This window comes from Lepidochelys olivacea (genome assembly GCF_965140295.1).
Source record: "Lepidochelys olivacea isolate rLepOli2 genome assembly, chromosome: 2".
Taxonomy (NCBI): Eukaryota; Metazoa; Chordata; order Testudines; family Cheloniidae; genus Lepidochelys; species Lepidochelys olivacea.
In genome coordinates this window covers 224,932,917-224,957,250 of record NC_140412.1, presented here as the reverse complement: position 1 = coordinate 224,957,250, position 24,334 = coordinate 224,932,917, and the positions used below count along the sequence as shown (strand labels likewise).

The window sequence follows — 24,334 nt, the reverse complement described above, 5'->3', positions numbered from 1 at the left end:
TTTGGAACCGTTTCCGTTAAATTGCCAAGTCTGGGTTTGGACAGCAAGTATTTCCTTTGTAACATTAAAGGAGGAGTGTACTGCTGTCAAAATTTCTCTCTAAAAATAAGTCTTTGATAAAATAGATATTGTACTTGTCAGAACAGGAATATCTGAAGTTAATTTCAAATGAAAGAATATTTTAGACTGAATCATTAACTAGATTTTAAAAACCCACCAGATTCTGCCACTGTACTGTCCCCTTTCCTGCAGGGAAAGTAAAGAGAAAACTACTCTGAATTTCCATGCACAGAATACTGTCACATTCTGGAGACTTCTGAGATTCCTAAATCACAGTTATGCAACATAACTATCATATCCTAAAATGGAAGGCAGAGAGCCCTGCCGCTGAATTTATTGGTTTGAATATGAAACGCTCCAAAGAGATGGCTAAATGACTTCTAAATTATGTTTGGCAATTTAAAGCTACAGTGTGCAGTTTCCTGTTGCATTTGACAGAGAAAGGGGACATTTTACCAGTACTCCGGCGCAATTTCTTTTTTCACATTGCTGTTTGTAGGGTCTCATGTATTTAGCCTCTGATTGTGAAAACAAGTTAGCAATTTAGTCCACACGCAGCCCCATTGATTTAAATGGGACCACTTGTGGAAACAGATACTACTCAACATGAGTAAAGATATACAACCTAGCTTGTCCTGAATTTATCTGAATTAAAAAGAAATGAGCTTTTAGATTTGTGAATTCTAAAAGTTCACTTCAGAATCAAATGGAATAATTATTGTGACTCAAAAAAGTTAAAGTTATGATTTTCAAAAAATAAATGAAGCCAGTATCGTGTCATTCCCTCAAGCCTTTTTCCATTATATTATAGGATTTACCACTGTGACAAACTACTGCACATTTTTCTATCTATCCAGGAGACTGTGCCATGCACAGCTTTTGCTGTGTAGACATACCCTGCCTCTGGGTTAGCCTACATGAGCTTGTCTCAATCTAGCTAAGGAAGGTGAAAATAGCAATGAAGATAACACACAGTATGAGTTTCAGATCAGGCAGTATAAGCCAAATACGTCCCCAGGGTCCGTGATAGGCTTGTACTACCTACTCTGACACCTGAACTGTCCTGTCTTCACTGCTTCTGGCAGCCACACTTGATGGAGTCACGCCGGTTCAGGTAGGCTAGCTCATGCACAGCTTTTGCTGTATAGACATACGCCACTGATGCGGCTTCCACCTATATTTCAAGGGGAGACTATTTCCCTGATTCAGCAAAGCATTTAAGCACGTGCTTAACATTAAGCCTGTGACTAGTCTGGGACTACAGAGACAATGGTTCAAATCCTTCTCTTGAATACCTCTACTGACTTCAGCAGGTTAAACCAGGGATGAATTTGGCTTGATGTTATTAGCATCAGCTAGGGAGCAGTCTTTTAGTTTGGCTTCATTTAAATCTGGGACTGCTCATGTGCTTAAAGTAAAGCAGATACTTAACCACTTTGCTGGATCAGGGCTTAAGCTCTTTAATGTCTGGTTGGGGGGGAGGGGGAAGAGAGAGAAACACACAAACTTTGATATCGAATTTGGGGTTCATCTTTCAAAGTCTAGAACTCAATCAAAACATTCTGATGGGCTTTTAATTGTGTTTCGTTCACTGACATAAATGGCATTGCTGTGTAGCTGTATATTAAGAGAGGAAGTTATAAAAACTTAAAATATTGATATTTATGAGTTTCTGAACAAGGTTTTCAACCCAACAATTAAGGACAGATTTAGGCCCTTAACTGCAAACTCTTCACACTGCACATGAAACCAAATGAAAGACTGCTCGCTAGCGAATGCTGATAGCATTGGGCCAAATTCACCCTGCTGTAACCCAAGCAAGCCAACAGGGTTACACCACAGAAGGGTTTGACCCACTGTGTCTGTAGTGCTGAGTGTTCAGTGTTCAATATTAAAAAAACAGATTATCCTTTACCAAAGTTACAAACAGATAAAGCAGCCACTTTTGTACTGAAGTTTTTTCCTGTCACACAAAGGGTTAAGTGCCAAACAGTATCTCTATTATTTCACTCATGACTCCATTCCTAATTTTCTGTTTTCTGGCAGCTGCTTACTAATTTGCTAATAATGTGCATCTTTGTTTGGACTTTTTAAAAAGGGGATATTCTCAAAGTGGAAGAAAGCTCAATTTATTTCACTTTGAAACCTGAGAAACTAGTAACATGAACCGTATGTTGATTATAGAGCATGGTGATAAATAAAGGAAGAAGTTGTGTAAATATGTGAAAAGATGACGGTGGGAGAGAGTAGAGGAGAAGTCCTGCTTTGGATATATGATGCTTTTGTGGTATCTTATGTCCGAGGAAAGCATGCATGCACAATAGAGTCTTATCTTAGTTTGCATTCTATATCTTTTACTATTATTTGCAAGTTTTCCGTAACACACTCTTGGCTATTCTGAGGAGTCAAACAACCATCACCTGCCCACATCTCCCAGTGCCCCTCTTAGGCTGGAAGCTCTTCTCCTTAGTTCTACTGTACCTAAGCATGGACTTAATTCTAATTTAGCATCTTCCAGGTGGTCAAATCGACCTACAATTATTTCTAGGTCTTGTGGGGAAAAAATTAGTGCCACAGCTGGATCCTGGCAAATCACTGCAGAACTTGTTTCTATAGCAGCATATTTCACACATTCAGCCTGTAGAGTCAAGTTTGGGTTTTGTGTAAAATAACAAAAAACATCCACGAACAGGAAGCATTCTAGAGTATGAGGAAGAGGAGCTGGTGTCCCTGACTGGAGGAGATGGAGGGGTGTGGCAGCCAGACTAAATGAAGCTGCCTCATTGGATGTGAGGCATGTTTGTGTAGAGAAAGAGAAAATGCAGCTGAATTTTAGCTAGTGGGAGGGACCCTAGAATCAGCAGAGAAGTGGTGAAACATCTCATAGCCTGAGCAGGAAAACTGGTGCTACCAATAGCCCCACACTCTTCTCACGGCCTCAAACTCAGGATGGTGTGGGGAAGAGGAAGAACGGACTTAATTCCAGATCCTTGTTCCCACTTCCAGCCACAGTGTCGTACACCTCTTGGGATCTAATTGTTATCCCTATGACATTTCCCCATCTTACACTTTAGGGCCTACAGCGAATATAACCACCTGCTCCAGACATACACTCTCTCTGATTCCCCCCAGGAACAGCTAGGGAGCCAAAGTTGCTGTTTCTGGCTGCTTTCACCATCTTTTGTTGTAGCTGGGGAGCATAACTTTTCTGCTTCTAGGCAATTGGAATAGTGTCCTCCTAAATAATGGCCAGTGGATCCCCCTTTCTCCTGCTCTTAGGTATTTACATTTTTGCTGGAAATATATTTTGGGAGATTTTTCACATTAATGGAAATAGCAAAAATGAAAATATATAGGGCTAGTTTAAAGTTCTACAATATCAAAATATGCAGGAAAAACACAGCCCTTACATTTTTGTCTATGTTTTTCTTCAGATGCATGAAGCTAGATACAGCTGTTGCTGAAGAAACAGATACAGCTTAGTAAAAATCAGAGTTCCACTAAAATATCCTAATTAATTTTTTTTTCCTACTGGACACAATAATTTGTTTTTAGTGGCATCAAAACAATTTATGTCTCTAGTGCTAGACCAGATGCCTGAGGAAAATGATAATGGGTTGAGTTGAGTGAACAGTTTGTACTAAATAATTTGATGCATTTATAGTCTTTGAGTGGTTGTGAATTGTCCACGATTGTCCTACAATTTTTGCAAATGCAATTGTTCTTCTAAGCTATTTGCTGTATAGTTACAATGAATCATTTTTGGTTTATAGATTGTTTGCAAAAAGTTTATGGTGAGTATTTGATATTCAGAATTCAAGCTGCATTAGTTTTGGTTTAGTTCTGACTGGATATGTCACAGAGCACTATTTCTGTTCCTTGATTTAACTTAACTCTCAGAACCAGGCAGTCAATGAGAATAAATATGTTTATGAGGATTTTTTAGGAGCCTGCTCCCTCATCACAATGTGCCATTCTGCCTACTCCTCCCATGCATCATCACTCCCTTTGGGGTAATGTGTGCCTTCAGGGGTACCTGGAGGGAGAAGTCCTTGATCTCCCTCAGGCAAAAGGACTACACCTGTGAATAGCACAAAAATTAAAGGGAGAGAGGGTGGGATGGCTCTTTGCATGACCTCCACACTGCATACCCGTGAAAGGATCTGTCACAATCTGACTTAATTTACTAAAGACAGAGATAAGTATCTTGTAGCTTGTAAGAAAAGTTTAGAATACAGATACATAATTAGCATTCCCTTTCTCTCTCACATTGCATCACTCCAGAGCTTGCAGCGACTATCACTACAGTGATGTGCTAGCAATAAAAATCCCAGCTTCAGAAGTAATCTCTATCCAGTCACTGTAGCTTTTACCTATGTCTCAAAGGCATCCAGAATATTAAGAGCCAGAAGCTTTCTGGCATCGCAGTGATAATTTAGAGCTCCACTGAGGTAACAGAAATTAAATCATATTCTCTTAAATGCACCAAAATAAACATGCAAGTTAAATTAATGGGCCAATTCTTCTCTTATTTACACTAGTGTAAATCTGAAATAACTTCACTGATATCAATGGCGCTATCCTGGATTTACATTCATTTAATGGAGAGCTGAATCTGATCTCCTATGTTTGCAATATTACAGTTTTACTATGCCTAAATCATAATTCTATTTACTAGAAAGAGTGAGAGAGTGGGGAATAGTAACATTTCACTGTTTAAGGAGTCCTGAATAGTTTTAAGTCTGTGTGGACTTTAACCAAGGTAAACTTTAACCTTCATAATCAATGATATAACCAAAAATTATTTATGTATTTATTTTATTCTTTTTATTTGTAAGTTATACAAATAACTGTCTAGCTAAGGCGCTAAGTGCTTTTGACATGTGCTAAAAAGACAGTCATACAAATAAACCCCCACCATCCAACCACCCCCTTGGCAAGCTTTCCTCACCACCAAAAATGGAAAATCAAATCCATAACAATATCTCAAAGTGGAGCTAGTCATTATCCTTATGGGGCAGGTAAAGGCATTAAGAAAAAATGCTCATATAAATTAAAGATTGGTGTAAATTACTTTGGAGAAAGTGTGTGAGTTGTCCTGATATGCAAAAAACTGTCTTCTTTTCCTGACTACATGGAAACCCATCATTGCTGGTTTACCAGTGGAACCTTACCTCATCGCCTTCTATTCTATTCCATTCCACTCCATGAAGGTTCTCATATCATGTTTATCACTGTAGTATCAGCAGTGTACCTTTCAGCAGTGCATTAAGCAACATAACTAACAGCTGTCACATGTTGTTTGTTCTCTCATCCTCTCCCCCAGGGGAGAAGCAAGTGCAGTGGAGTGTCTTGTTTTGGTAGATTGTTTTAAATTTAATTTTATTTCAAATATACACGTGGCTATTAGGGCTGTCAAGCGATTAAAAAAATTAATCGCAATTACATGCCAGATGTGCTAAAGATTCATATGTCCCTTCATGCTGCCACTTAATGGCCTCATGAATAATGACGGGTTCTGCTCGATAACAATTCAAAGTAGTGTGAATTGACGCATGTTCATTTTCATTATCTGAGTCAGATGCCACCAGCAGAAGGTCGATTTTCTTTTCTGGTGGTTCAGGTTCTGTAGTTTCCACATCTGAATGTTGCTCTTTTAAGACTTCTGAAAGCATGCTCCAGACCTTTTCCCTCTCGGATTTTGGGCGGCACTCCAGATTCTTAAACCCTGGGTTGAGTGCTGTAGCTATTTCTAGAAATCTCACATTGGTACCTTTTTTGCGATTTGTCAAATCTGCTGTAAAAGTGTTCTTAAAATGAACATGTGCTGGGTCATCATCTGAGACTGCTATAATATGAAATGCAGGTAAAACAGAACAGGAGACATATTAATTCTCCCCCAAGGAGTTCAGTCACAAGTTTAATGAACACATTATTTTAATGAGCATCATCACCCTGGAGCATGTCCTTTGGAATGGTGGCCGAAGCATGAAGGGGAATGTTTATCATATCTGGCATGTAAATACCTTGCAATGCCAGCTACAAAAGTCCCATGTGAATGCCTGTTATCACTTTCTGGTGACGTTTCAAATAAGAAGCTGACAGCATTATCTCCTGTAAATGTAAACAAACTTTTTTGTCTTACCAACTGGCTGAATAAGAAGTAGGACTGAGTGGACTTGCAGGCTCTAAAGTTTTACATTGTTTTGTTTTTGAGTGCAGTTATGTAACAAAAAAAAATTGCACTTTCACAATAAAGAGATTGAACTATGGTACTTGTTTGAGGTGAACTGAAAAATACTGTTTCTTCTATCATTTTTACAATGCAAATATTTGTAATAAAAAATAATAATATAAAGTGAGCAGTCTACACTTTGTATTATGTGTTGTAATTGAAATTAATACATTTGAAAATGTAGAAAACTATCCAAAAGTATTTAATAAATTTCAATTGGTATTCTATTGTTTAACAGTGTGATTAAAAATGCGATTAATCATGACTAATTTTTTTAATTGTGATTAATTTTTTTGAACTAATCGAGTGAGTTAACTGCGATTAATCGATAGCCCTAGTTGCTATGTTATTTATGTTACAGAAGGCAGGGTCAAAGAAATGCTCCTTGCAATTAGAACAGAAGGAAGGAGGTAAGCTTTTCCATGGTCCTTAGCCCTTGACTACAACTGAGAATCCATTAGGATTATCTTTATTCCCATAATCTTGCTGAAGAAAGATGAGTTACAGTCCCCGATCCAATGCACCTTGAAATCAATAGAAATCCTCCCTCTGACTTCAAAAGGTGATGGGTCAAGCCCTTATAGACTTGTAGCTCTCTCCGGCCTTTATTTTGTGATTATTTGGTAGACATCTTTACACAACAACATTTACAATTTCACCTACTTATATTTAGAGGCTCAAATTATTACTACGGTCAGGTTGCCTTCACTACTCATAAAAAAAATGTGAAGCACTCACGAACGACTTTAAATCACACTAGAGTGGGCACAGTGATTTAACATGATTGGAGTGCTTCACATTTTTATGAGCTCCTGCGTTTGGAAGTGATTAGGGTTCTGCACAAGCATGGATTAGGGCACCACAGGAAATAAGAGAATTTTTGTTTTCATTTTCTGAGTGTTTGAATTTGGAAATAATTAGGGTTCGGAGTATGTCCGCTCCATGGCACTTAAAAATGAAAAGGAGTACTTGTGGCACCTTAGAGACTAACCAATTTATTTGAGCATGAGCTTTCGTGAGCTACAGCTCACTTCATCTGATGAAGTACTCCTTTTCTTTTTGCGAATACAGACTAACATGGCTGTTACTCTGAAACTTAAAAATGAATGGCAGGACTCTCCCAAAATAAAAAAATTAGACAATCCAAATTGCGGTAGTAACAGTACAAGTGCCTTAACGAAGAGGTAGGAGCAGGCAGTGATGGGCACTATAGAGAAAGAGTCATTTTCCCCCAGCATAGCCAAAAGTTGGTCATCAGTGTAAGGAGGGCAATTTGTGGATTGGAGACCTCAGACTGTGCACAGCATCAGTGGCTCCAGAGGGGCCATCTGGGTGCGGCAAAGAAGTGGACATGGTTTTGCCTTCATGTTTGTAGGAACTGCTGCAGTATGGGGAAGAGCTGGCTACACCACCATTAAGGGGAACCTCTCCTGTATCCATCACCCAGAAAGCATGTTATTGACACCATAATGCCTCCAGAAGCTGCCATTTGTGTGGCATGCTCCTTTTTCTTCATCTATTCAGCCAGCTTGCCGTTCTAGGAGGCATAACAGCCCTCATTTTAAAAGAATAAACTTTTCTATTTAAAGTAGTCCTCCAAAATAATAAACCACTTCAAATCATTTTATGTTGCCCTGTTATTTGCATGTATATATATAACCATGACTCTCAATGCCTAAAAAGATTTTTGCTTCTTTTCCTCACTATAAAATATTAGCAGGACAATTTTAGAAATCCAACTAATCAAGCATTTATTTAGGTCCTACAACATGCACATTTGAATGGGCTCATTAATGCAGTGACACTTTTTAAGGAGTTTCTTTTAACAATGTTGTTAGATACAGGCCACACTGAAGATTTTTTTTCTTCTTTTTACAGCAGTTTCATCATCACTGTGGTGTATTTATTCCTGGAATTTCTCACCTTGTTTTCAGTATCACGTGATTGTGCAACATCTGCTCCGCATCTCAAACATGATCAGAGTACATGCGTCTGTGGCAGAGGGCTAATGACTCACAGCAAAACTCAGAAAACTGGCTTGTTTTCTGAGAAGCTACATCTTCATTTTAATTTACTAAGAAGTGATACATTACTTGCTACTATCACAGACAGAGTGGAATTCACAGGGTACACAGAAAGGAGCAATGACTGCATTCATTTTCAGGGATAAAGTGAATTTGTGGCACAGTGCCCTGGGATAAATTTTCAAAAGTGACTTAGGCACTTAGCAGGCTTTCAGTGAGATGTAAGCTCCTAAGTGCCTATGCCTATTTTGAAAATAAATGTGATTTAGACTCCTAGGCCTAGATCCTTAAAGGTATTTAGACACCAAACTCCCACTAAAATCAATGGGAATTAGGTGCATCAAAAACCTTTGTGATCTCTCACTCCGAACACCTCAGCCCCACCCCCAGCCTGGAGCTCCCTCCTGCACTCCAAACCCCTCATCCCCGGCCCCACCCCAGAGCGCTCACCCTCATCTGGAGCCCAAACCCCCCCCGAACCCCAACCCCCTGCCCTAGCCCAGTGAAAATGAGCAAGGGTAGGGGAAAGTGAACAATGGAGGAAGAGAAGACGGAGTGAGCGGGGGCAGAGCCTCAAAGAAGGGGCAGGGGCCAGGCAAGGGTGTTCAGTTTTCTGCAATCAGAAAGCTGGCAACCCTACCTGCGAACTCTTACTTGCATGAGCAGCCTGAGTGACTTCAACTACACTAGTTGAGCATTGCTCATGTGAACAGAAGTAACAAGGTACAATTAAGTACAATTAAGAAAGTTGAGGTATGCCTAAACTGGCGCTGGAGGTGTAAATTCCTGCTTGAGGAGACATACTTGTGCTAGCTCTCATCGAACTAGCGTGCTAAAAATACAAATGTAGCCACTGTGGCACAAGCAGGATCCTAACCAAGAGGCTAGGAATATATGGCAGCCACACTTCTATTCTTAGTGCACTAGCTTGATCACATCTAGTGCAGTTATGTCTTCTTGAGCTGGAATTTATACCTCCAGGCTGAAGCACAGACTCCTCGGTTTCCTTTTCCCTGTGGCACATAAAGTTCATAAACCAACACATGTAAATGCTGAAATCAGGAAAAGGGATCATGTAAACAAAAAAGCCCTGGCTGGGGTGATTTAGTTGGGGATTGGTCCTGCTTTGAGCAGGGGGTTGGACTAGATGACCTCCTGAGGTCCCTTCCAACCCTGATATTCTATGATTCTATGAAACACTAGCTGGATTTTTTCCTTTATCCATTAAATTGGCTTTTGTAGACATCACAAGCCAAATTTTGCTCTGATTTACTCCACTGACTGCAATGAAATTTACATAGGCATAAGTGGGGAGAACTGAGCCTGTTCATTTTAAGAAGGCTAGACTCTTCTCCTTCACATGCTTTATAGAACCAAATTATCATGATTAAGGCTATGATTTAATCATGGGTATTTTAGTAAAAGTCATGGACAGGTCAGGGGCAAGAAACAAAAAAATCATAGCCTGTGACCTGTCCATGTTGTCTACCATAAATACTCCGGATAGAATCTTTTTTTTTTTTTTGGGGGGGGGGGGCGCTGCTGGGAGGGGAGGAAGCCCGCAGCACCAGCGGCCATTGGGGAGCTCCAGGGGGCCAACAGCTGCTCTGGCCGCTACCGTGGGGGAAGCCCCGGGAGGCCAGCTGCTGCTCCAACTGCCCTGGACCGCTGCCGGGAGCCACCAAGCTGCAGCTCCTCCCACCGCCGCCGGGACCGCTGCTAAGGAGGTTCCTGGAGCCGGCTGCATCGACCACTGCTCAGGCGGTCCTGGGGGCCAGGTGCTCAGGCAGTCCCGGGGGCCCGCAGCCTGAGGCTGCCAGAGCAACAGCCAGTGTGGCCGGGTCAGGGGCTGGGACCACTCCAGCAGTGGTTGGTGTGGCTGGCTGCAGAGCTGCTCCAGCAGCAGCCGGTGTGGTTGTCCCCACTGGCCGCTGCAGAAGAGCCCTAATCATAATCCATCATCTGAATTGCAATGTCTGTGCAGAATCATATATTGGTCCATACACAACACCAATAATTGCCTGCACAAATACTTAATTCCTAAGCAGAATTTCATGTTTGCCGATGCAATTTTAGAACCAGGTTTTGGAAAAATGGCACACAATGTTATAGACCAATATTCTTTTTTTCTGTTTGCCTCCGACTATTGCACGCATTAATCTATATATGTACTGAAAGAAATATGATTAAAAGACAAAGGTGAGATTTTTTTAAAATCCACTTAGGGTGTTGGGATGCTCAATTCCCATTAATGCTAATTAACTAATTACATTTTAATGAGGATTAAATGACCAAATCCTTTCAGCAGCCCTGAAAATCTCAGCGAAGAGCAGAACCCTAAAAGCATTAGAACATGGCATCTTTGTAATATGCGAGTTACATTTCAATCCACTGCTGAGGCTGAATCCAGCTGTTCTCCTTTTTTTAATTTAACATTTATGCAAGAAGATTGCTTACAAAAATAAAACTACTGGAACTGCCTTAAGTTACACTTTTTGTGGCTTTGATAAGTAAAATGATCTGTCTCTGAAGTGTATGATTTCAGACCCAAAGGTGAAAAAAATCACTTAGGTTGCCAATGTTAACAAAAATTAGTGGAATAATAAAAAAAATTTAAGTGAATTTCCCTTTTCCCTCCCACTTTCTCCTCCACTGCTGCTTTATTTCCCTAGGAGTCCTGCCAGGTTAAGAAGACACAATACACCTCCAAAAATGACTAGTACAGTAGCAAGATAACTCCTTCCTTGGAAGCAAAAGTTATTTCTTATCACAGAAGAAAGCAAAACGCTTATTAGGCATAACCATGAGGTAGGACATTTTAACATCAATCAATCCCGCTGCTTCTATTCCCCTTTTTGAATATTTTGATCAGGTTCAAACTGCAGTCCTCAATATGGAGCTTTACTATGGCACCCCCCAGCAGGAGGGGGAAAAAGTTATGGAGTTAATACATTTAAATTAGTATTTTCTAACTTGGGGAGAGGCCTTCCTAGGAAGGCAGCATATTAATGCACACAGGAAGGGAAAACTACATGACTTTGGATCCACTCTGACCATCTGCCTCACCACAAACATACTGCCATGCATAAGCCACTAGGCAGCTCCTTGAAAGCCACCTACCATCCATTCCTGTTCCTACAATGGTTTGCAATGCAGCTGGCCATGGAAGTAATTCACATGTATAGGGTAGCAATATGCCAACCTAAGCTTTGCTCAGTGACACTGAGCTCAGCTGCAAGAACACAAGGGTCTCAGGTATACAGAACCATCAATGAATGCCCTCTATCTTGAGAGCTGTATGTAGCTTTCTAGTAAGTGCAGGCAGGAAAGAGAATAAATTTAAAAAAGTAAAAGAAAAAAACACAAGGAAAAGAATAAAAAATGAATAAAAAATAAAGAAAAAACCATAAAAGAAAAAAGGAATAGGAGAGTAGGACTTGTTATAATAGATCACATGAGTGGTCCATCTAATCTAGTGTTCTGTCTCTGACACTGGCCATTAACTGGTGCTTCAGAGGATGGTTCAAGTAACCCTGAAGTGAACAGTTAAGGAATAACCTTCCACTGGGGAAGGCTGCTGGGAACCACTATTGTAAGTGAAGGTATTTGATGACTTCCAATGATAAATTCAGATGTGGGAGGATTAAAAGGAAACAGTGGGATGAGGTGGGGTGACACAGGGTAAGGGAGGAACATAAAATCCAAATCAAAGGAAAACAAGTATGAACATTTCCATAATAAAAGTTTTACCACTTACTGAACCACAGATCAGTGCACTAGAACTCAGGTCCTAAGTAGGTGATTACTCAGCTTTTACTCAGCCCTCACTCATGCAAACTCCCATTGAAGCAAAAGGTAGCTTGCCTGAATAAGATCCTTATGATTAAGCCCTTTGTCTTTACATAGTAATATTTCCTAAACTTATGAAGGGAAAAAAATCCTTCTTCGATACCTTTATAGTTTCCATAGGCACTCCAGGCTTCGGAACTTTATCCAAGTAAGTGGTCAAGTCTTGATCGACATGTTCAAACACTAGTGTTAGTTTGGTCTCTCTGTCTGTTCGTGACACTGTGCATACATCAAATAACCTGAGAGGAGAAAAAGGAAAGAGGAGATAAGTTGACGGAAACAAGCGAAGCAGTACCTTGCAGCTCATAAAACGTGGAGTGAAGAAAGAACTTTCCCAAGCAGGAACAGTCTGTGAACTCTTGATGATTTGAGTGATGATCAATTATTTGTGACATCACATTCAAATTTCATGTTTGGATTCTGAAATCACAAGTATTATGACTTCACAGCATGATCAAAGAGTGGTCGTTAGGTGAGGAGATGATCAATTCTGATCAAGGCACAACTACAGTTAACAGAATACAGAAAATGATTTGATTTTGTATTCATGTTCTCTGCCTACTGCCACATTTGCTCCCCTTTCATTCTTCTTTAAGAGAAAATAAGTATACAGTGACTTTTTCAAGAACCAAAGAAGCTGATTGCTTTTATACACCTTTTAATTTCTTCTCACACCTCTCCAACGTACACCATTACAATGATCTGTCACTCAGTTTAGAATCGCATTCTCCTTCTCCTCTGATCTACAGAAACAGCATTTTTGCACTCATCAATCTAGTAAATTGCTATAAGTGGAGAGAGAGTCAGGAAATTGAGTTTAAAAAAAACTTTTATATACAAAATACAGCTGCTAAGATATTCTTCTTCTCTCATCATTCTGAGCACATTACTCTCTTACTTAAATCCCTCTGCTTTCTTACCCTCTTTCAGAGCATCGAGTTCAAAGTTTCTTCCCCTCATTTTCAAAGCTCTTCACAGCTCTCACGCTTCTTACTTGTCTACTCCTGTTTCTTACTGATACACCTCCCAGCTCCTCTAGCCAGTGATCTATGACTGCCTGTTTCCCACACACATTTCTGTGCCTCCTTATATGCATCTCCTTCTGAATGGAATGCCCTCCTCTAAATGATATGGAGGGTCACTGCTTTCTCTTCTGTCAAACCCTTCCTCAGAGCCCTCTTCTGCCACAATCCCCTGGGGAAATCATCTAATTACTGATGGCTTTCAAATGAGATGGGGTTATCTGACACAATCTTTTTAAGTGATTTTTTAAAAATTACAAGTGTTATTTAAAAAATTATAGACTTAATTGCCTTCCTGTGTGAAACGTGAAACAAAATCAATCAATATATTTATCAATTGATAGTAGATTTTTTTTCTAAAATACCTGTAACTGCTATTCTTGAGAAGAAGAATATGTAGTTTGATAGACACTATTTTGAAATTAGTGGTGAAAAAATATTTTGGGTCAAAGTTACGATTGTAGTGATAAAATATGCATTTATTTTATACCCAATAAGAATAACATGCTTGTTTATTGTAGGGACAGTGTAGGATTAATGGGGTCCTTAATTAATAATTTCCTTATTCTTAGACTCAGAACTAAACTCCTGATATGCTGGTTCCACAGTAATGCCTAGTGCACTAGGTCAGAGGTTCTCAAACTGGGGGGGGGGGAGGGGTGCACTCCCTAGAAGTCACAGAAGGTCTGGGGTGTGTGAGGTGCTTTAGCAAAAAAAGCTGGGAGCCTCTGGGTTGCCAGAGAGTGGTGGCTGCTGGCCAGGTGCCCAGGTGGAGGGATGTAAGCTACCCCAGACACAAAGAAGCGGGGTGTGATCACACAAGTTTAAGAACCACTGCACTAGACCATAGTGCCTCCCTCCTAGTCACTGAAGTTATGCCATCTGAAAAATATGGGTAATAAAAATGCTTTGCACTTATTTAGTGTTTTTTCATCTGTAGATCTCAAAATATTTTATAAAGGTGGTTAAGCATTATCTCCATTTTACAGCTGGCCTAAGTTCAAAGATTTGAGCCAAATTTAAGAGAGTAAGTGTGCTCTATTGGATGCTCTTATGGGTCTACCACTTCAGGGTTCTGGATCCAGCTTTAATAAATATTGCCTATACAATCTCTGGCTAGTCACTTAAACTTGGCTTCTTAGTTATTCCATTTCGAAAATGGATGTCTTAGGCCAAAGACACATTTTGATGAAGAATAATTGTAACACAACCAAGAGTTTCATTTCCTTTCACTTCTGAAAAGTAGTCCTGGCTAGTTCACAGATAAACATTGAAAATTCTCTCTGTAATGCCCTTTATACCCCCTAACAGCTTTAACAACAAAAGATCATGTCTCATTTTCAAATATTGGCAATTTCTTAAATTATTATTGTGCTTGAAAACTGCCTATTGCATGAGTCAGTGTAAAACTCTGTTTCACATTTTGTAGCATATTAGGGTTTTGTTGGGAAATCAAAGGACACAAAGAAACATCAGAGGTTTTGTAACAATTTCTCCTCCTTTTTTGGTTTCAAGAAGTTCCTACTCCATTTAAGCAAAATGTTCAGAAAACCTTCTAGTTAGCAATAAGACTTAAACCTAAAAATGAGCAAAAGGCTTCTTTACTGGAGTTGCAAGGAGAATTAAAATTGGCTTTATAATGGGACCGTGGAGCTTATCCACTCTCCATAACCAAACTTACATGTGAAGAACTGACATTACTGTCTTGGTTCTACATCTCTAATAACCCAGGCCTCCATCCCGGAGCTCAAGGACCTTTGCTGCTAGCAGTTCATTACAGAAATATCATTATATGCTTTCTAAGCTCACTAGCCAATAGAGGGAACATATTCTCTCACAAATATTTATGGTCAAATCCTCAGCTAGTGTAAATCAATAGAGCTCAGCTGACATCAATGGAACAACACCAGTTTATAGCAGCTGAGGATCTGGCCCCTTGTGCCCAAATCTGTTCTAACTATAAACAATGACAAAAAACCTCTTTTGACATCCATCAAATCAGAATTGTGCCCCTAAAGACCCACAACAAAAAAACCTTAATAACTGCTAAAAAACCACCTATTTACATTAAATACAGGAGTTTCCAAGGAGATTGAACTGTCTGATAAATTTGAAGGAATTTGTGGTTTGGTGATGGAAGAAGACAAAGAAACAGGGAAAAGTCAATATTTTAAATCGGGGTGATTTTTACATGACCTGCAATTTAAACATCATTTTGATTAATTTTCTTTACAGAAACATTCTACTTTGTTTTCACAACAAATATGGCAGTTTTTAGATCAGAGTATTTTTGGAGCCAAACTTATATGGGCTGCAGAATAGAAGCTTGGTGCAACTTTAACAGAGAGAGACTCCGCCTCTCCATAAGAAACTTATTTTGACCTAATTAATCATATAAACAAACATTCATCAGATGAACATGAGAACATATATTTATGGGGCTGATATTGTCTATAATAGCAAAAACTCTAGAACATAGAATATCAGAGTTGGAAGGGACCTCAGAAGGTCATCTAGTCCAACCCCCTGCTCAAAGCAGGACCAATCCCCAATTTTGCCCAAAACCCCCTAAATAGCCCCCTCAAGGATTGAACTCACAACCTTGGGTTTAGCAGGCCAATGCTCAAACCACTGAGCTATCCTTCCCCTCCAAGTATTATTCTCTTTATAATTCCCTTAATGGGACAACATAAAGAAGATGGATGCCTCTGTATAGAAAATAAGTTTTGTGAAAAGTCACTAACCGTTCTGAAAAGCAAAATTCCCTGGTATTTGGCTGGAGGTTAATAATCTGTAATATATTTATATGAATCAATGTGGAATGTAGCCGGACTGCCTATAACCCCAACACATGCAAACAGAGAGGAGCCAGACAGGTCTGAACATCTGAACATAAACACTGGAAAATATTTCCAACTGTATGATTCCTTTGTGTTTGCTTACATTTACTTAAAAAAAATTAAAACACCTTTTTTTGCCAGGTATTTAATACATTGGCAAAACTGCCCTTTCAACCATTGAAGGGTTGTAATTCAGTTTATTTGGGTTTTTTTAAACAAGATTTCACTGTGTCAGATGTAGAAGCAATGTATATGACTACAAGCTTCCTTTACAGGGAAATCAAATACCAATAACTCTGTTTAATTTTTACCAATTGTACTTAATTTGATCCTGGTATTCTAAATGCATGTTAATAGGTACTCTGCTAAGTTTAAGAACTGTAAGAATGTTTGTCTATTAATCACTGAATGGAGTAGTAATAATGCTAATATCTTGCACTTCTATGCCACCTTTCATCTGAGGACCTCAAAGTGCTTTACACTTAATTAAATAAGCTGCAAATCCCACCCCACCCCATCTGAAGACAGTAAATAGGATATAATTATCTCTGCAAACTATAAATGCTCCCTAAATAGATAATTTTAAGCAGAGCTTGTTTAAGCCTTTGATAAAAAAATAATATCTAGCATTGCCTGTGTTAATTACCCCTGGAAGAAGATAGCTAGCATGAGGTACACCCTCTTGCTTAATAGCTCCCCTATTGATGGGATAGCCTCATTACAAATTATACCCTTCTATATTCACTGTGAGAAAAGCATCCTTATGTGATTCCATAACGGTTGCCTTCTATGGTTAGGATTCACTCTGCCATCTAAACTGTAATTCTTTCAGGCCATTTCCTGCTTATTTTTTCCTATTTGATGGGTTATACAGCATCTCTGGCACAGGCTACAGCATACAGCCTTTTATTTAGAAGCTCACATTGTGTCCATAGACCTCAGTGGAGTAAATCCAGATAAATTAATACAGGATTTCCATACTGAATACTTTGTAAACACAAACCCTGCCTTTCTATTGTACTTATAAAAGAAACCTTTGCATTATTTGCAATGCCTAAATCTAAGATCCGCTACAGGAAGTCCTGCAAGTATTTAACAAGAAGTTTGGCTGGAAACGGTTGAAGGGCTGATGTGCAGATCTGAATTAGAACACTATGAAATACTAGATGCCTACTGCAGACTTGCTTTTCAATGGAGCCAACTTTTAGAGTTAACAGTACCACCTAGGAAAGATTTATCAGCTATGAACACACATAGAGCTCTATTTTCACTTTTTATATTATGTGAATATTTTCTGTATCACTACACAGAAACATATTTGTCTTTTTCCCAGTGGTATTTTGCACTGAGAATTTAGAAAATTAGAGAATGTATAGTTCTGCAGCCTCTTCTACCACAGATTCCATACACTATAGGGTGAAGGGAAACTCTCATACTCCCTTTTTACCATTTTACCACAAGATCCAATTTTGCAACTGTAATCTTAATTTGTCTTTATTCTGCAACCTATACACATGAACTGTAAATCGTCTTAAAAAGGAGAATACCTACTCTGTCATTTCAACTGAAAATTGCTGCTTCTGCTCTGACTGGCGGAAATATGGTCGCTGCTGCTGGATTTACTTTTTGCCTTCGCTGTTGTGGGTCAAGCCGTACAATGCTGGGAAAGTGTAACCAACATTTTCTCACGAGCACCAAGAACTACTGGTGATGGAGGAATACTTCAGTCAGAATCACCCGCATGCATCTAGGGCACGGGTGAGGAAACCTGCCCCTGAAAACTTTAAAATCCTTAAACACACAATCAGTTCTCCTGGCTCCTGTCAGGCATATACTGAAGTACAAGTGGTGAACTACCTAAAGCATAGCCAAAAGGAAGATGGAAACACAGAATCTTGTGGCAAAAGCATTTGAGGGACTATTTATATTATACATATTGCAGTAGTGCTTAGGAGCTTCACTCATTGCGCTACACGCTGTACAAACACAGAACAATAAGAAAAGTTCCTGCTCCAAAGAGTATGCAATCTAACGTCATGGAATTATTCTCATTATTTGGAAAGAATAGCTACAGGGACACTTCATTCTTATCTTATATATGGTAAAGAAAGAAACGTGGAGCCATTAATACATAAGTGAGAGAAACATTTCAGAAGGGGGAGGGGAGGTAAATAGTGGTGAATGCATTTTGGAGACTTCACAAATCTGGATTAAGTCACAAACGGAAAGAGTTTGATGGTCTCAACCTAGCTCCCACAGATATTTGTCCACATGGAAAAAAACCCTTGTGCAATTTATGTATGATTGGCATTGTTTGCACAGGACCACCACAAGACTGGAATACCAAGATTATTACAATGCATGATTGAGGTTTATTGATAAATATGTGTGAGGAAGCCTGAATAGCTACATTAGCTCAAGCTAGTTCTAGGTGTCTCTAAAACCTGGTATCTAACCAAGATGAATAAAAATATGAGAGTCAGGCACCCACTGATACCAACTGTCAGCAGAAGCCTTAGATCTCCTCTTCTTTTGTAATATGGTAGCTAATAAGTTTGCAAAAGCTTACTCTTAACCAACAATAACCCCTTTGTACCACAAAAGTATTTTAATATATACTTTTAAATAACCAATTTTCTTTACACCTCTGTGATCAAAAGCTGCATTTTAATATAAGCCATGTTTTCTTTCTTTTTTAAAATATAATATGATTCTGCTAACAGACATCAACCTCCTCTTGGAATCAGATACAACAAGCTTATTGTAGTAAAGGACCTTATGCCCGAAGAAGAGTACTATATAGCTGGACAGGAGAATTAGAGCACTGTGCAGTGCAAAAGCCAAGCCCAACAGAGCAAGCAAGCATGCGAGTGAACAGAAGTGAAGTAGAAGCATCATACTCATATGTTTTAGAGTCCTTTCTCCTTTCCCACTACATGCTGCTTTGTCTCTGTATTTGACGTTCACTTTCCTTAGTAAACCGTAACCAACTCCTCCATACCTTTGAATCATTTTATGTCTCAGAAGGTTCGGTATCCTTGTCCAAAGTAACTAAGTATACAGCGATGAACAAACAGAGGAAGGGAAGCCCCAAATGTACAGTCTCCCACATCTCATCTTTGTTATAAAAATTTCTAAAGCACCTTAGTGACCACAGAAGTCTATCTCCAATTTTCAAAAGTAATGTAGGCACTTAGGTCCAGACTTTTAAAAGTATTTAGGTGTTTGTGCACTCAGCATTGCAATACCTAACTGATTTAGGAGTCATCCTCAATATAGGCACTTGAGCCTACATCCAATTGACTGTCAATGGGAGTTTAGTGCCTAAGTGTCTAAATCCCTTTTGAAAATGAAATATACGTATTACTGTGCTGAACGTAACAGTGCCTAAATACCTTTAAAAATTTGGGCCTTAAGACCCCAAGTCACATTGCAAATCAAATGGACTTAAGCACCTAAGTGCCTAAGTCACTTTTGAAAATGGGACTTAGGTGCTTTTGGAAATTTTACCCTCTGCTGCTCCCCCTAACACTTGCATTGTGGAGAAGACTGAGGTAGGAATGATCTCCTTTCTCACCACTCATTCATAAGAGTCTTATAGCTCTTCCAGGTGTGGATCACAAAAGAATGGAACAACACACCATCAAATATAATAAATTGACCTATATGTGGCAGGTCCAAATGTTACACAGATTCATGTAAGTGACTAAGCAAGTTTTCAACCCTCATTCATTAGCTGTTGTACTGAGATCAGGAACAGCTGCTATGCAGAAGTCACTGCATGGCACAAGTGAGGCAGTGGAACCTCCTATTCCTATAGCTGTACTCCAAGAGGACTTGGACAACATTCTTTCTTGCAGATCGCTTAATAGTGAGGGTTAAGAGAAGACTGAGGATATTAAGATGATCAGATGATCACTTATCTGCAAGCTGAGCTTATGCTATAATTTTTTCTAGAGTCTCTCCTTTTCTGACTTGGAAAAATTATTTAAAATGCTTACTTTTTTACAAAAGATGTTTTTGTTCTTTAAAAGCGTGTGTTGTATGTGTGTGTGAGAGAGAGAGAGAGAGAAACTGGTGCTCTTGAAAGTGAAGTAAATAGCACTGGCTAAAGTCCAATAAAGTGCAGGCAGATGAGGCAAGCTTTCAACACACAACTCTGCCTCAGTCCTGACCTGCAACACCCCTGTTTTGGGCCTCTCTTGAGCAAAGACTGCCCACGGTGCCAAATTGCATGGTGGTTTTATGTTGTAGACAAATGTCTGGTAGGGACTAAGAGGAAACCACCAAACTAATTTTCACTTGAAACATAAGCCAAGATTTGTGCCCAAGAGATGAAAAGGCTAGTGCATTAATTCACTATGCCAACCAGTCCCCTAAAAGTTTCAGCCATTAGAGTTTAACTTCAAAGAAAAAGTGTTTGACAAGATGGTCTCTTCACCCCTCATTTACTGCACAATGTTGTCTTTTCTAGACCTGCTGCTGATGTTCACCTTCCCAGAGGATTGTTTCTAAGGGAGCAACAGAAGAGATGAGTGTTGTAGGACCTCAAGATTGCAAACTGTTGTCATAATAGGCCAGGCCCTCAATTTAGGGAGGCATTATAGCATTTATCAGTTCTTCAGAATACAGGTCTCCTTTGACAGCCAGTTATCAACTTCATCTCATCTGGAATTATTTTAAGCCAAACGGCTTTTATTCAGGAGCCACTCAGTCATACACTGAGTTAGCAAGAATACCACCAAGGTCTAAGGAAAACAATACATGGAGGTCGGTATCGTCTGCCGGCTGATGGTACTGTAACTCAGGGGTGGCCAGCCTGTGGCTCCGGAGTCACATGCGGCTCTTCAGAAGTTAATATGCGGCTCCTTGTATCGGCACCGACTCCGGGGCTGGAGCTACAGGCGCCAACTTTCCAATGTGTTGGGGGGTGCTCACTGCTCAACCCCTGGCTCTGCCACCGACCTTGTCCCCACTCCACCCCTTCCCGCACCCTCCCTTCAGCCTGTTGTACCCTCACTCCTACCCCTCCCCACCCCCACCCCCCCAGAGCCTCCTGCACACCACAAAACTGCTGATTGGGAGGTGCGGGGAGGGAGGGGGGAGGCGCTGATTGGCAGGTCTGACAGTGGGTGGGAGGTGCTGGGAGCGGGGGGTGGAGGGAGAGCTGATGGGGGCCTGCTGACATATTACTGTGGCTCTTCGGCAATGTACATGGGTAAATTCTGGCTCCTTCTCAGGCTCAGGTTGGCCACCCCTGCTGTAACTCTCAGCACCTCACACTCTCCAATAGTGGTTTCAAATACATATTAACATGTGGGTCACAAGACTGATCGTCACATATACAACGAATACATCAGAATTTCTCTGAAAGGAACAAGCAGAGTCGCTTTCAAGTGATTCCATTCACCCCTGCCTGGTCCCACAGTCAGTAGTATAACATGACCATCAGCTGGAAAGTCACAGACAGATCCAGCAATATCAGCCATGAATGTCTGACCTCTCTCCATTGCTCTGAGGAGACTCATCTTAGCAGATAAATGCTGTTTCACTGTTATGCAATAACAATACTGACAGCATTCACGAGGCCCCGGTTCAGCAAATAAAGTAAAGATGCTCTGATTCACTGGTAATGTGTGTGCCTCTTTTATTAAATGTTTTCAATTTTTAAGATAGTACTTTCCTCAGGGAAAGTTACATTCCTTTTTACACGTTTTCCATCCTTTGAGTTTCTTGATATATAAATAAAACTTTATATCTGAATACTGATCTTGTTCAATTCAAACGAAAGGAACTCAGAGATTACCCTTGAATATCAGTTATGCCTAGCATAATGAAGGACAAAATAAAGTCCAGTCTTTATTCATTTATGATCCACAATCAAGCAATTGTATTAAACTCCAAACTTCACTTTACATTTTATATTCAGGATTCAGCCAAAATCTGCAATATGTAAGCTGCTTATCTCACTTCTGTAAAAAAATATGAAGACAGATAAAAATCAGGTCTTCATGAAGTTTGATGAGTTAACATTTTTTGGAGATTGATAATTACTACATATTCACCAGTTGATCAAAACGGTAAGCCAAAAAAAAAAAAAAAAAAAAAAACCCCTACTTGATATGGACTGTAGACCTAGCATAAATCAAATAACCATGCTTAATAATTTGTGCAACATCATATATAATATTTTGCATGCAATGGTGTTTTGAATTACATGTCCAGTCCTTGAGATGCAGATAAACCACCTTGCATCTGTCACAACTTTGCTGGAACTTTTTAAAAAATTTTCAAGTCTTTCTAAAGTATATTGGGTGCTACACTCCTTGAATTTTTCAGAAAGAAAGGAGAGAGACGGAAGAAAAAGGGAGCTAGAGATACAGACAAAGCAAGAGAAGATATACCATATTATATATCAAATGGGAAAAGGGAGTGAAGAAAGCAAGAAAAAGAAGGTAAAATAAGAAAAGTAAGATGCAAGTTTAATTTTAAAATATATATTAAATAAAGAATTGACAATATATTACAATTAAATACATGGAGACTGCTATTTTATTTCTTTAAATTGAATAGGGAGTGGCTTTGGGGTATTTGGTAAATTGCATATTTTATAGCCTCACTTACATCTCAACAATTCCACCCCCACCCCAATTCTACCTTTTGAATAACTAATTTTGCAACAACAGGTACACTAGGCCTGATCCCATGGAAGTCAACAGCAGACTATCCATTGATTTTAATTAGAGCTAAATTGGGATTTTTAGTCTAGACCCCAACTCAGCAAAACACTTTAGCAGGTCTTAAAAGACTTGTTGAATCATTGCTCTAAGCTGCTGAGAGTAAGAAACAAAGATATACAATACTTGACTGCTAATGAATTTGACGGAAATATCTACTATCACTTACATTAATTCAGATGAAGTCTGCAGAAAAACTACCACCTTGGCAAATCTAGGCTATGCTGACAACTTAGTATAGTATAAAATTTTTAGATTTTGTAACAAGGAATTTTTTTACAAAACCTAATAGGAATGGAATTGTCATCATTTTTTTTTAAATTCAAATTTTATAGAAGCACTATTCTGCAGTGTTGTGAACCCAATCACAAAAGCTATGTGACAGTACTGGAGTATTACAAAACGAAACAGTCTAGAAAGAAAAGATTATTATCTATCAGTCCAGTTTCATTTTCTAGGCCAGATATGCAAAAAATAAACAGCATCAATATTGGTCAAGAAAAGTGGTAAACTGAAAAACAAATTCAATGAGACAACTAAGGAAATTTGTTTTTATGATTTTTATTGTGACAGTGTCCCTTTAAATAATCTTTTATTTATTTGGAAGAGATTACTATGTCAAAAAACATTAAAAACTAATACAAACACTGCATGGTTTATTGTCATCTCAATTCTCTGTTTCTGGTTTTATTACTACTTGCCATTTGTTAAACACAATGTTCTCAGCGCTCCAGAGGACATTCCAGTAGACACAGCCCTCACCCTAAGGAGTTTAGAGCCTACATAGATGGACAATACAAAACCGGCTGGGAAATCCTATGGGTGTTTCTACTTACATTAACAAACCTGTACATGTACAGGTGATATGAATATTGAGAGCTTGTGGTTGCTATTCCATAGGCTAGAAGTTGGGGGCAAACCTCTGGTTGTTGGAGGGGACATGTATTTCACTATTCCAACCCCTGTGCATTTGACCTGTCCAGAGCCCAGTTGCTCTGGGTTTCGGAATGCGCAGTAAATTTCACCCTATCAGTAAAGTTTTGGACATTATAGGTCACTCTGCCTTGGAGTCATTGTGCTCAATGTGCAACAGCAGTCAAAAAGGGTAACAGAATGTTAGGAACCATTAGGAAAGGGATAGATAATAAGACAGAAAATATAATGCCACTGTATAAATCTATGGTATGCCCAGGGATGAGCTGCCAGAAGCTCAAAAATCGGTTCCTTCACTTGCTCCGGGTCTTCGGCAGCACTGAAGGACCCGCTGCAGAAATGCCGCCGAAGACATGGAGCGAGTGAAGGACCCGCTGCCGAAGAGCCGCCGAAGGCTCGGAGTGCTGCTGGGTCAGTAAAAATTCACATGGGAGCCTCCCCAGCCGAGAGCTCAGATGGGACGGACAGGACAGTCCTGTGGGCCACATCCTGTCCATCCCGCCTGAGATTCCTCAGCCCTTTAACAACCGGTTCTACACCGGCTTCAAAATTTAACAACTGGCTCATGCGAACCGGTGCGAACTGGCTCCAGCTCACTACTGGGTACGCCCACACCTTGAATACTGTGAGCAAT

At 39.6% G+C, this 24,334-nt stretch overlaps 1 protein-coding gene across 2 annotated transcripts in view; it reads right to left on the bottom strand.

Annotated features, from left to right (window-relative positions):
• CDK6 (cyclin dependent kinase 6) overlaps positions 1–24,334 on the bottom strand; it is a 187,684-nt gene that overhangs the window by 129,328 nt on the left and 34,022 nt on the right. For both annotated transcript variants that reach the window (XM_084620902.1, XM_084620903.1), the window contains exon 3: positions 12,272–12,407. In XM_084620902.1, coding sequence (XP_084477028.1) covers positions 12,272–12,407 — 136 coding nt within the window. The remainder of the gene's footprint in view (positions 1–12,271; positions 12,408–24,334) is intronic.